This window comes from Camelus dromedarius, chromosome 1 (assembly GCF_036321535.1).
Source record: "Camelus dromedarius isolate mCamDro1 chromosome 1, mCamDro1.pat, whole genome shotgun sequence".
In the NCBI taxonomy this organism is placed as follows: domain Eukaryota; kingdom Metazoa; phylum Chordata; class Mammalia; order Artiodactyla; family Camelidae; genus Camelus; species Camelus dromedarius.
This window is the reverse complement of record NC_087436.1, coordinates 88,906,545-88,920,036: the sequence shown is the minus strand read 5'-3', so window position 1 is coordinate 88,920,036 and position 13,492 is coordinate 88,906,545. Positions and strand designations below refer to the sequence as shown.

At 36.8% G+C, this 13,492-nt stretch overlaps 2 protein-coding genes across 6 annotated transcripts in view; one reads left to right on the top strand and one right to left on the bottom strand.

Moving 5' to 3' along the window:
• The window catches only part of ATP10D (ATPase phospholipid transporting 10D (putative)), an 82,109-nt gene extending 79,860 nt beyond the window's left edge, over positions 1–2,249 (top strand). For all 3 annotated transcript variants that reach the window (XM_064486908.1, XM_064486919.1, XM_064486904.1), the window contains one exon: positions 715–2,249. In XM_064486908.1, coding sequence (XP_064342978.1) covers positions 715–784 — 70 coding nt within the window. In that variant the 3' untranslated portion in view covers positions 785–2,249. The remainder of the gene's footprint in view (positions 1–714) is intronic.
• A 428-nt stretch (positions 2,250–2,677) lies between these two features.
• CORIN (corin, serine peptidase) overlaps positions 2,678–13,492 on the bottom strand; it is a 221,645-nt gene continuing 210,830 nt past the window's right edge. For all 3 annotated transcript variants that reach the window (XM_031435080.2, XM_064486930.1, XM_064486928.1), the window contains one exon: positions 2,678–5,073. In XM_031435080.2, coding sequence (XP_031290940.2) covers positions 4,891–5,073 — 183 coding nt within the window. In that variant the 3' untranslated portion in view covers positions 2,678–4,890. The remainder of the gene's footprint in view (positions 5,074–13,492) is intronic.

The window sequence follows — 13,492 nt, the reverse complement described above, 5'->3', positions numbered from 1 at the left end:
AACAGAACTAGATTTAGGAAATTCTCAGCCTATCTAGATTTCAAAAGGTACTAAAATCAGGAGACTGGCTGTTTGGGAGTATGCCCTAGAGAGAAGGCCAGGAGTGTGGCTGGACAGCCTTTTGCTGGCGCTGAAGAGATGAGGTGTGTGACTCGTGAGTCCCCTCAGCCACCTCAGCAGCCACCAAGAAAGAAGGTGGGATTACACAGGAAAGATCTGTGGAGGACCCTCTTATCTAATGGTAAAAATCCCCATGACATACATTGGAGACTCACAAGGTTTTTGAGAATGCTATAGTGGCATAATTACTGCCACTTTGGCCAGAAAGGGACAAGTTTTTAGTAATTTGTTCCCATAGCTATAGGAAACCAATAGCTAGCATTTAAAAATACATACATATATTACGTGCCAACACTCTGCCTGCTTTGTACGTTACTATCTCATTTAACTTAACATTAAGCCTGTGATGTAGCACTATTGTATCTCGACTTTTACAGATTTTCTTTATTTCATTATTTATTTGACAATAGGGAACCTAAGTGCTTTACAAATATTTAATATTATTATTATCTCCATTTTATAGTTCACTTGTCTTCCTCCTTTACTTCAGCAAGGGCCACCAGACCCTCTTACTTTTTCTGATTGGCGAGTATTTCTTGTGTCCCATAGTGCATTTGAGGTGAATGTAATTCTGTGATGCTTTTTGTAACCTAGGCTTACATACAGAGTTCTTCAGGGATCCCTGTTTCCATCTCCAATTCTGAGGGCTAAGCGTTTTGACTGACTGCAGAGGAGAGGATGGAAGGTCTCAAGAAGTGGTGAGGGGCTGGAAAGATGAGTCAGGTGACATCTAAGTATGCTGACCACTCACCTGCAATTCAGAGCGAATACCCATCTCTGATCGTTCTGCTGCCTTTGCAATGACGTCAGCAACTTCTTGTGCGGATAAACAAGGAAACTCATCTGTACATGAAACTCATCTGAAACTAAGGCCTCAGGGATGGCTGGACCCTCAAAGGATTAAAAAATCAGGTTACCCTCCTTGAGTTGCAAGTATTCGTTCAAGTTTGGAAGAGGGATTTTGAAGAGGTTTCTCTACCTAGAAAGAATGACTCGGATTTTTCCTTAAGGGACAAGAACATTTTACTGGACTTGCAAATGCCAATGTGATGACCTTTGCTGTATGTTTGTAGATACATCTGTGAAAGAGCTGAATTTGACCTGGACAGAGTTTATAGAAATGAAATATTTAATTCAGAATCAAATGCTTTTATGAAACTTTTTGGATTTTGTGAAAGCATTTTAATTGTCTTAGAAATGCAGACATTCTCTAGGGAATTCATTTGAGCATATATTTATTTTACTCTCTGCCTATTTCAGTGTTCTCCTGAGGTGGAGCCTTTACTGGGGAGGGGCAGCAGCAATGCCAGGGTTCCATGGAGATGTGTTCTCTCTGCTTCCAGTCAAAAGAAGACTTTACATGAGGTCTGCTTCTGTGCCAGTAATGTCAATGCGGAAACAGGCCGTAGGTAAGGAAGACAGAATCAGCTAAGTCTAGAGCCCATTTGGGAATTTCCTGTATTCTGAAACTGACAATAGCCTGATCAAAATGAGACCATCAATTTCAAAACAGTCTACAAGAGACCTTTTGAGGGTTTATTGTCTTTACAATACCCTATAATTTTTCTTGTGTTGCAAACTCTAAAAATGAGATACTATAAACTGAGACTAATACTGGTGGTCCTCAAAAGGATTCCATGAGATTATTAGAAAATTTTGTTTTTTTGATACATTTCAGGACAGGTATGTCTAAATCAAGTTACTTACTGTTGCAAATCATATATGCTGGCTTTAGTTGGAACAAAGAAACTAGTTTCTACCCAAACTGACAGGTGTTACTATAATATCATGTATTCTTGTTGAGTTCTTTTAAAATTCTGTATCTATTCATCTGAAAATTGTCAGCCACCCAGAATTTCCTTCATGAAATCTCCATGCTAATGTTCCATGTCTATATGAAGGTCTTCTTAATGACTATTCAACTATTATTCTCAGGGCTTAATCTTATACCTGTTGCCTACTATGCTGGTCTGATATTTTTTGTAGCCTTATAATATTATTGCAAATGGTCTTTTACACAAACAGATTTATAGAACGTTGAAAATCCTCCATGGCTAATTGAGGTAGCTTTCTGCTTTCTTATGATTTTTTTTTAAAGTAAACTGTTTAATAAATAACATATACAAAAACTGTCTTCACTTCTGTATATACTCACTGAATCCAACAGTAATTGGTACCAGAACTTAGATGGAAAATCCTAAAGTACACCTTTTACCAGAATACTGTTTTGATCTTCTCTCATATGGAAAAATCAGTGTTGTCATATCGTCTGTTATCTTCATAGCAGCTGGCATTCATTCCCTGAGATCATCTTCTGATGAATAAAAATTTAGAGATATATTCACTTGTAAAAAATACAACAAGGAATTAGAATCTAAGGATAAAAAGAATGAGTCCAAAAGACTAAGAAAAAAGGGCAATTTCCAAGATCCAAAGTATCTATACACGTGAGTAAATTCTTGAGTTTCCGTGAGTCCATAATCCGTTTTCCACAATCCCACAATCCCAAGAACTCTGAAAACTGAAGTTTTCATAAATTAGGTACAAATTCAATGTCTTAAATAGACGTAAGGCTATTTATTTATTTAATGTAATTATTTGTATATTTTTGCCACAAAAATATTAATACATTTTATTACAGGGTGCTGAACTTTTTAATACTAGGTTTTCAAGATTTAAAAAAATTCTGGACTCTGAAATAAATCTGGTCCTCAGGAGAAAGTGATTTTGGATCTGTATGAAGCCTTTTAAAGGGTCTCATTTACAAATGAGTAACTTTTATACAAAGTCACCCAAGCTGATGTGACCTGTTGCATTCGGGTGTTCAGTGCATTTCACCAAATTTGGGGAGGTGGGGACTAAGCATTACATTATTGCTTTTAGAAGCCAGGAAAAATTAATTAACAGTATACATTTTGCAATACAATTTTACTCCAAAAACTTTATAAAAGAATTGGGTCAGATTCCCAAAATGTGCTCTAGACATTAAAGATCCTTGCACTTTTGCCAGAACTGAAGTTTTCCTTGGACACTCAGTGGCTGATTTGAGACTATTAGCAACCTCATTTCAGACTAATCAAAGAGCCATCAGTCATCTAAAATAAAAGCATGTTCCTTCCTGTGAGAGTGAGACAGGTAAGTAAATTTTGATTGGTGGGGAACTGGGTGCCAGCTATTATAATGGGAGACACAATTTTCTGGGGTTTGCTATCCATGTTTCATATCCATTAAAAAAAAAGTATACCATTTTATTTGTATTAAAGGTTATTTAAAATAAGTATAATACGTACATTTCACTGAACATGAGCATAATTTGTTAGATTATGTACTGATAACAAAACTGACATATGTTCTCATATAGTTGTGACCACAATTCAGTTGCTGGATTTTACATTCTCAACAGGTTTACACAAACTACAGAACAAGAGATGAATAATGTGGAAGTGTCAAGACAACTTTTCAAATGTCGCATATGCACACAGGTAGAAAAGTACCAAAAGACGTGTATAAAATTGCAGGTGACCTCTGTGGAATGCTGAGTCCACCCAGGTTGCTGGTGAAGGTTAGTACAGAATCCTATTCATTCAAAAGGCATTAGGATGTTGCAAAAGGGATGCCTGACTCATTAAATTAGATGCATGTGAAGATTTGTGTTTTGAAACTTTTTAGTGGAGAAAAATTCTTTGACTAATTACTTCAGAAATTGATGTTCATAAAGTGGCCTAGTGCTTAAAAGCATCTTTAAATTTTTGTTTTAATTATCAATGGGGAAAAATGGCAACACCAGATGTTAAACATCTTTTGAGGAAAATTGCAAAATATTTTCCTTCATGCAAAGTCTTACTGTGCTTTTTATTGGTATGGATGAACACAGGAAAACTGGGAAATAATTAATTAGGTATGGGGTACAATTTTATTTTCTTTTTTTAAAAAATTGCATCTCTTCACTCTAAAGCGAGTTTGCCTTTGGTAAAATTTAATTTCAACTTCATTATCCCATAGCAGAATGAAATACTTCCCACATATATTTTTCCAGTTGTTGAAAGCTCAGTTGGCAACTGATACACAGTGAACAAACCTCAGCCAGGAAGGTTCCATGGAAACTTTTCTATAAAATTACAACCTTGATTAAATTCAGAATGGGCAGTCCTGTGATACCAAGTGCTAATATTGATATCAAACAAGCTTTCTGCTCAGTCTGTCTTGTAATTTCTGCTGTCTTTCGTAAGTGCTCAGAATTATGCAAACTTTAGAAGAGAAATAGAAAATAACTTAAGCATGTAAATTATCTTGGCTTCTAATAAATCAAAAGCAAGTCACCAAAGTTAATACTGAAATTTGCCACTACGCTACTCTGCTTGAGAAACAAAAGCTGGCAAAGATGAGTCAGCTTGGATCTCAGTGTCCTTTCTGTGACCAGACAAAACGGAACTTTCTCTAACCTGTTGGGCTAGCGCTTGAATTATTCTCTTTCCAGAGTTGATCATTCCATGTTACAGTCAAGGTTAAGCCTGCCTGGCAAAAGAACAAACTTTTGCTTTGTTTTTTAAAGACTTTCATTGAACTTAAAGTAGGAGAAAAATAGAATGTTTTTAAAAAGCTGAATAAAACTAGACCAAGAAGACATGAACATTTGCAGCACACTGTTAAGCATCCCGGTCCATGAAAAAGTGCTTCTGTATACCTCTCTGCAAAGGAGGAAGTTCTGCACGGTCAGGAAGGCCGTTTTCTTTGAATGTCGCTGGCAAAAGCCTCTGATCATCTTTGGAATTAGTTTAGGAGAAAGGTGTGGATATATATTTGTCTTTCAATCCATTTGACAAAGTATGTCACATTGCTGTAAACTCCGGGCCCCAGGACTTTGGAAAAGCAGACGGAGCCCCATGAAGTTAAGCCAAATAATGTCCACTGTCCTCCAGGCCGCTCACAAACAAGAGGCCCGCCACTGTCTCCCTGTAAAGAAGAGCAGTAGACGTGAGTCACCAGTATTTCAGAGTCCTCCTAGGGTACAAGCTATCCTAGGGATAAAATAAATCCAAACCCGGATTAACCAACGTCTTGGAGAATTTCAACAAAGCTTTCATTGTCAGCCTGTGAGGGAGCACGCTTCCCACGACATAAACCGAACTTCCCAATGAACATTGTAAACCCTGAGCTTTAAAAGAGGAGGGACAACTTGGAGAAGTTCTGTATTTTTTTCTCTATGATATCAGAGGACTTTTTGTTATTTCCTGCACTTATTCAAAAAATGTCATGAACTTTTTTTTTTAAATTTACTGTATCAGAGCTGATCCTCTCACAGTTGAGCTCATTCTTTAATTTTAATCCATTTTATGAATTTAGAACGTACTCAAAATGAAACATTCAAGGACTGTTTTCTCACAAAAAAAATTCTAAAACAACTCACTACTTGGAAGATTTTTGCTATGCGAATGAATGCATCAAGGAAAACACTCAGGGGCCACTTACACATTTCTTAACAGTTTTTAGGACTTTTTCAAATAGCATGCTTGAAAAGAAACTACTACATAACAATTAATTACAGTAAACTATATTATTATAACACATTTTATTTCACGTGCATAGAGATTTTTCATTCTTGGTATTTAAGTTTAGGTGTTGCAATTGAGATTTATTCAGTTTTTTTGCCCACATATAATTAACAGTAAGACACTATGGCTTTAAAAATGCTAATATGTGCTATATCTGGAAAGATGAGAATAAGTTAGAGTGGTATATTCTTCATGGCCTCCAAAGAGAAGGATTGATATTCTAGAAAACAAGGAGGTAAGTATGTGAACTCATGGCAGAAATTTACAAATACTCCTTGCCCTGCAAGAATTTCAAACTTGGAAGAATATCCATAGTCTTCCCACTTAGTAATGTTGGAGAATAATAGTAATCATGTTCATTGATGCTCTTCTAAACACTTTCCCTATATTAGCTCATTTAATCCTCATGAAATCCCCACAGGTTAATAATAATTGTATTATTATTATTTATATGTTATTATATAATTGTTTACATTTTCATTATTATTGTTATATCCATTTTGGAGATAATGAAACTGAAGCACGGTTCTTTTTATATCTTGTTCATTAGCAGAGCTGGGAGTAAAGCCCAGGCACTCTGGCACATGACTCCAACTCTGTAACTACTAGGCTGTCTTTTTTCTTAGAAATGTTAGTGAATACAACTGCTATTAAAGCAACATTGACTTTCTGATCGTGCTGTATGCTTTGTAGAAGTGGTGATCTTTTTTACTGAAGCAAAGTTGATTTACAGTATTGTGTTAGTTTCAGGTGTACAGCAAAGTGATTGTTATACACACTTCTTTCAGATTATTTTCCATTATAAGATATTGAATGTAGTTCCCTATAATATACAGTGAACCTTTGTTTCATAGCAATTTCATGTATAGTAGTTTGTATCTCTTAATCCCATACTCCTAAATTATCCCTCCCTGCCTCCATTTCCACTCGGTAACCATAAATTTGTTTTCTATGTCTGAGTCTCTTCCTTGTTTTGTATATAGGTTCATTGGTATTATGTTTTAGATTCCACATGTAAGTGATATATTTGTCTTTCTCTGTCTGACTTCACTAAGTATAATATTCTCTAGGTCCATTTATGTGGCTACAAACGGCAACATTCCATTCTTTTTTATGGCAGAGTAGTATTCCACTGTATGTGTGTATGCATATATATATATACACACATACACACATACATGTGTATATGACATCTTCTTAAACCAGTTGCCTGTTGGTAGACATTTGGGTTATTTCCATGTCTTGGCTATTGTAAATTGTGCTGCTGTGAACATCGAGGCACATTTATCTTTTCAAATAAGAGTTTTCATCTTTTCCAGATATATGGCCAGGACTGGGATTGCTGGATCATATGGTAGCTCTATTTTTAGTTTTCTAAGGAACCTCCTTACTGTTCTCCATGGTGGCTGCACCAATTTACATTCCTACCAACAGTTTAGGAGAGTTCCCACTCCTCCTAATTTATTTTCTAGCATTTATTATTTCCAGATGTTTTGATGATGGCCATTCTGACTGGTACGAGGTGTTACCTCATTGTAGTTTTGATTTGTATTCCTCTAATAATTAGCAATGTTGAGCATCTTTTCATGTGTCTGTTGGCCACCTCTATATTGTCTTTGGAGACCCATCTATTTAAGTCTTCTCACCATTTTTTGTTTGTTTTTTTGATACTGAGTTATATATGCTGTTTATGTATTTTAGATATTAATCCTTGTCGATCACATCATTTGCAAATATTTTTTCCCACTATGTAGGTTGTCTTCGTTTTATTGATAGTTTCCTTTGCTGTGCAAAAGCTTTTAAGTTTGATTAGGTCTCATTTGCTTATTTTTGCTTTTATTTATTTTGCTTTAGGAGATTGTGCTAAGAAAACATATTGCTACAATTTATGTCTGAGGATGTTTTGCCTATGTTCTCGTCTAGGAGTTTTATGGTATTGTGTTTTGTATTTAGATCTTTAAAATATTTTGAGTTTATTTTTATATAGTGTGAAGGAGTGTTCCAATTTCATTGATTTACGTGTCCAGCTTTCCCAGCACCACTTGTTGAAGACACTGTCTTTTCTCCATTGTATATTCTTACCTCCTTTGTCATTGATTGTGGGTGTGTGGGCTTATTTCTGGGCTATTCTATTCCATTGATCTGTATATCTGTTTTTGTGCCAATACCATGCTGTTTTGATTACAGTAGCTTTGTAGTCTAGTCAGAAGTCTGGGAGGGTTGTGCTTCCAGTTTCATTATTTTTCTTCAGTTTTGCTTTGATAATTCTGGGTTTTTTGTGGTTTCACATAAATTTTAGGAATATTTGTTCTAGTTCTTTGAAAAATATCCTGGCTAATTTGATAGGGATCACATTAAATCTGTAGATTGCTTTGGGTAGTATGGTCATTTTAACAATATTAATTCTTCCTATGCAAGAGCATGGGATAGCTTTCCATGTCTTTAAATCATCTTCAGTTTCCCTGTAGTTTTCAGCCTAAAGGTCTTTCACCTCATAGGTTAAATTTATTCCTAGGTATTTTTTGACAAAATTTTAAATGGGATTTTTTTTTAACCTTCTCTTTCCGATATTTCATTGTTAGTGTAAAGAAATGCAACATATTTTTATATGTTAATCTTGTATCCTGCTACCTTGGTGAATTCATTTATTCTAACAGTTTCTGAGTGGAGACTTTAGGATTCTCTACATAGAGTATCATATCATCTGCAAATAGTTATAGTTTTACCTATTCCCTTCCAAGTTGGATGCCATTTATTTCTTGTCTGATTTCTGTGAACAGGACTTCCAATGCTGTGTTGAGTAGGAGTGAGAGTGAGCATCCTTGTCTTGATTCTGAGTCTAGCAGAAAGGCTTTTAGCTTTTCACCATTGAGTGTTAGCTGTGGGTTTGTCATAAATGGCTTTTACTATGTTGAGATACGAATTTTTCTCACAATCATCCCTCGTGGCAGTATCATTATTTCTCTTACTTTATAGATCAAGAAGACAAAGGACCAGAGAGGTTAAGTAATCTACTCCATATCACCCGGCATTAAGGTGGCAGAATAAAGGTATGAACCCATGCCGTCTGGCTTCAGAATGCAAGTACTTGGCCAATCAATTTTTTTTTGTAAAAGTGATTATAACTACAATTAACAGCAAAAGGATAAGCATTAAGCTGTAAAATAGGACATTAAAATCACAAAATATGGGGGAGGGGAATACACAAATGTAGATCTTTTATAATGTGTTTGAACTTGCATGACTATCAGTTTAAAGCAAGCAGACATAGTTACGGATGAACATACTTGAACTCCATGATAACCACAAATCAAATACAACAGATTCACAAAAACCAAAAAGAAAGGAACTCAAGCATACTACAAATGGAAAAACAAAAAGAAGACGAAATGAAGAACTACAAAACACCTGGAAAACGAGATTTATAATAGCAGTAAGTGTACACCTATCAATGGACTGGCCATTGGACTAAATCGTCTGAACAATGGACTAAATGCTCCAACCAAAAGACAGAGTTGGCAGATTGATGAAAAAAAACAAGAACTCACAATATGCTGCCTACGAAAGACTCACTTAAGGGCAAAAGAAACACCCAGAGTGAAAGTGAGGGGATGGAAAAAAGGTATTTCATACAAATGGAAACAGCAGGAAAGCAGGGATAGCAATATTCATATCAGACTCTTCCAGATCAAAAACTTAGCCAGATCATTTAGCATCTACTTTTTTAAAGATTCTATGCTCAGGTCTACACAAATGAATAAGAAACTCTTTTTGGCCCTAAGGGGCCAAAAGTCCACTTGGGTAATGAGAATAACTTTACAAGAAAGGAAAATCTAAGGGCTGTAAGTAAAGGAGTCTTCAAAGGAAAGGGTGATTACTTCCAGGTGGAGGAGAACGTAGGCTCAGTGAAGCAGGTAGACAATTACTGGAAAACAAGAGGTGAAGAAGTAGTGATTCAAAATGAAAGGGAGACTACAGCTTAAGGCACAGTTTGGTTTTTTTGGTCCTCTTTTCTTCTTTGTAATGTGGGCCTTTAGGCCAAAGTTTGTATTTTGTTTCGGTATTGAGTCCCATGATTTCTAGACCTTAACAGAGGGACCCATGGCTTCCAGTGCATCTCACTGATGCAATTAAGGAAGATAATGGGAGGGTCTGGTGAATAATCTTGCTCCAGACCTGGTAAAAAGTAGCTTTTGTTCTGTTTTCTACCTTGGCTTATATTAGAGAGCATCTGATGAGCATTCTAAAAAGATACCCATATCAGAGAAGGAAAGTAAAGAAATAATCCCTTTTAAAATTGCATCAAAAAAAAAAAACTTAGGAATAAATCTGACTAAGGAAATTAAAGATGACTTAAAGGAATGGAAAGATAGCCCATGTTCTTGGATTGGAAGAATTAATATTGTTAAAATGGCCATACTACCCAAAGCAATCTAGAGATTTAATGTGATCCCTATCAGATTACTCAGGACATTTTTCACAGAACTGGAACAAATAATCCTAAAATTTATATGGAATCACAAAAGACCCAGAATTACCAAAGCAATACTGAAGAAAAGGAACAAAAGCTGGAGGAATAACCCTCAGACTTCAGACAATACTATAGAGCTACAGTAATTAAAATAACTTGGTGTTGGTGCAAAAACAGACCCATATAGATCAATGAAATAGAATAGAGAGCCTGGAAATAAACCAGTAAACTTTTGGTCAATTAATCTTTGACAAAGGAGGCAAGAACATACAATGGAGTAAAGACAATCTCTTCAGCAAATGGTATTGGGAAAACTAGACAGCAGCAAGTAAATCAATGAAGTTAGAACGCTCCCTAACACCATACACAAAAATAAACTCAAAATGGCTTAAAGACTTAAATACAAGACACTATAAACCTCCTAGAAGAAAACATAGGCAAAACATTCTCTGACATAAATCTTAGCAATGTTCTCCTAGGGCAGTATACCAAGGTGCTAGAAGTAAAAACAAAAATAAACAAATGGGACCTAGTTAAAACTTATAAGCTTTTGCACAGCACAGGAAACTATAAGCAAAATGAGAAGAAAACCTATGGACTGAGAGAAAATACTTGCAAATTATGAGACTAATAAGGCTTAATTTCCAGAATATACAAACAGCTCATACAACTTAGTAACAAAAAAACAACCAAATCCAAAAATGGGCAGAAGACCTAAACAAGAAATTTTCCAATAAAGACATACAAATGGCCAATAGGCACATGAAAAAATGTTCAATATTGCTAACTATCAGACTCAGCCCGCACAGATCATCCGAGTGATGATGGTCTTCATGTCAAAGTAGGACTGACACTGCTCCAGGGGAATAATGCAGACTTCTCCCTCTTGCAAATCAAAACTACAATGAGGATTCACCTCACACCAGTCAGAATGGCCATCATTCAAAAGTCCACAAATGACAAACACTGGAGAGGGCAAGGAGAAAAGGGAGCCCTCCTACACTGTTGGTGGGTATGTAGTCTGGTGCAGCCGTTATGGAAAACAGTATGGAGATTCCTCAAAAGACTAAAAATAGACCTACCATATGATCCAGAAATCCCACTCCTGGGCATATATCCAGAGGGAACCTTAGTTCAGAAAGATACCTTCTCCCCAATGTTCGTAGCAGCACTATATACAATAGCCAAGACATGGAAACAACCTAAACGTCCATCAACAGATAACTGGATAAAGAAGTTGTGGTGTATTTATACAATGGAATACAACTCAGCCATAAAAAATAATAAAATAATGCCATTTCCAGCAACATGAATGGACCTGAAGATTGTCATTCTAAGTGAAGTTAAGTCAGAAGGAGAAAGAAAAATACCATATGATATTTATATGTGGAATCTAAATTAAAAAACAAAAAACAAATGAACTTATTTACAAAACAGAAACAGACTCACAGACATAGAGAACAAACATGGTTACCAGGGAGGAAGGGAGTAGGAGGGGGTAAACTGGGAGTTCAAGATTTGCAAGTACTAACTATTATATATAAAATAGATAAATAACAAGTTCATACTGTATAACACAGGGACCTGTATTCAATATCTTGTAATAGCCTATGATGAAAATATATGTATGTTCATTATGACTGAAATATTGTGCTGTGCACCAGAAATTGATACAACATTGTAAACTGACTATACTTCAATAAAAATTAATTAATTAATAATAAATAAAAAGCTACCCAAAGTGCTGAATTCCCACCACTAAAGAAGCTGGCAGGACCTGGTCCCTATTTGGGATTATGATATAAACATTCCTATGTCTATGTTGGGTCTTCACTTCTCTTTCAAAGAATCTCTTCCCCTCCCATTAGCAATTATCAAGAGATGAAGAGGCAGTAGTTTTTAGTAGACCTCCAGATCATGTTGGCAACAGGGTGAAATGTATTCACATTAATCATTGCTACTAGGATAGTGTAGTGGCCAAGCACTTGGATCCTGAAGCCAGACTGTCTGGGTTCATATCTGCATTCTGCCACGTTAATGCTGGGTGATATGGGGTAAATTACTTAACCTCTCTAGTCCTTTGTCTTCTTGATCTGTAAAGTAGGAAAAACGAGCATAATGACTGAGAATTAAATGAGTTATTAGACAGTATTTAGAAGAGGTCCTGGAATATAGTAAGCACCAACTGATAGATGTTAACATTCACATGTTGATATTCATTGAAGGCATATGCCAGACATCATATACAGCTGTGTTAAAAAAATTGGGACTTTCACATATATTAACTTAATCTACATAACACCCTGCAAAACAGAATCAATACCATCTTACTCGGAAGAAAACTTTCTAGAGAGGTTAAGTAACTTCTCCAGGTCACACTGTTCTTACTGGCAGAGATGGGATCCAACCCAGATCTTCCAGGTTGCCAATCATGTGTCCTACGCCCAACACCGTGCTGCCTCCCAGAACACTTTTTTTTTTTCTTTTTTTTTTTGGCGTGGGCTATCCAACCTAGGCCCCTTGCATGGAAGGCTAGGATTCCCCTACCACCGCCCGCCTCAGCTGGATGACTTGTGGCCAGTGGGGGCAGAAGGGAAGGTGACTCAATGAAACTTCAAGGGCACCATCTGCCTCCCTGTTTCCCATGACAACTGTCTAAAGAATCACCTCTGGGCCATTTCTGATCCTCTAATTTGCCCATTTTGAAATGGCCCATCTAAATGTCATTTTATATGCTGGGTTAGGGGCGATAACATTGTTGCATCTCTTCTCCGATTCTAAAATGTGGGGGCAGTTTGATCTTCTCCAAAGCAGTGAAACAACCAAGGTGCTTCAGAGCAGTGTAGTGTAGTAACTGCCTTCCCTACTCTGTTATAAGCTGCTTTGAGTGCTGGCCCCTTCTCCCCTGGGAGCCAGTCCAGGATAATACTGAATGAGTGTTTAAATAAAAATAAAAATGCTTCCCTGAATTGTTAAGTTAGCATGTTCTACGAACCATTGTGACTAGAAATCCTGATTCGAAAGGTCATGTGCAGTGACATTTGAAGACACACTAGCAATCAAGTGCAGGCCCAGACAATGCCAGTGTGATCAACTCCTGGAACACAGGTAGTTGTGTCACTCACCTGGGAGGCTGGGGTGTTGTGTGTACTTTAATGCCAACACCCCAGTGGTTGAATACGTCCTTGGTGTCTACGCCCCGCTTCCTTGGGCAGCCTGCGTGAAACCATGGGGACCGCAGGTGAGAGACCACCTGCTCTCGGAACACTGCTCCTCCTACCCGCTAAAATGGTGCCATGAGATGGACCAGAACAGTCGTTTTTCCTCCTGTTGCTGACCCCATGCAGGA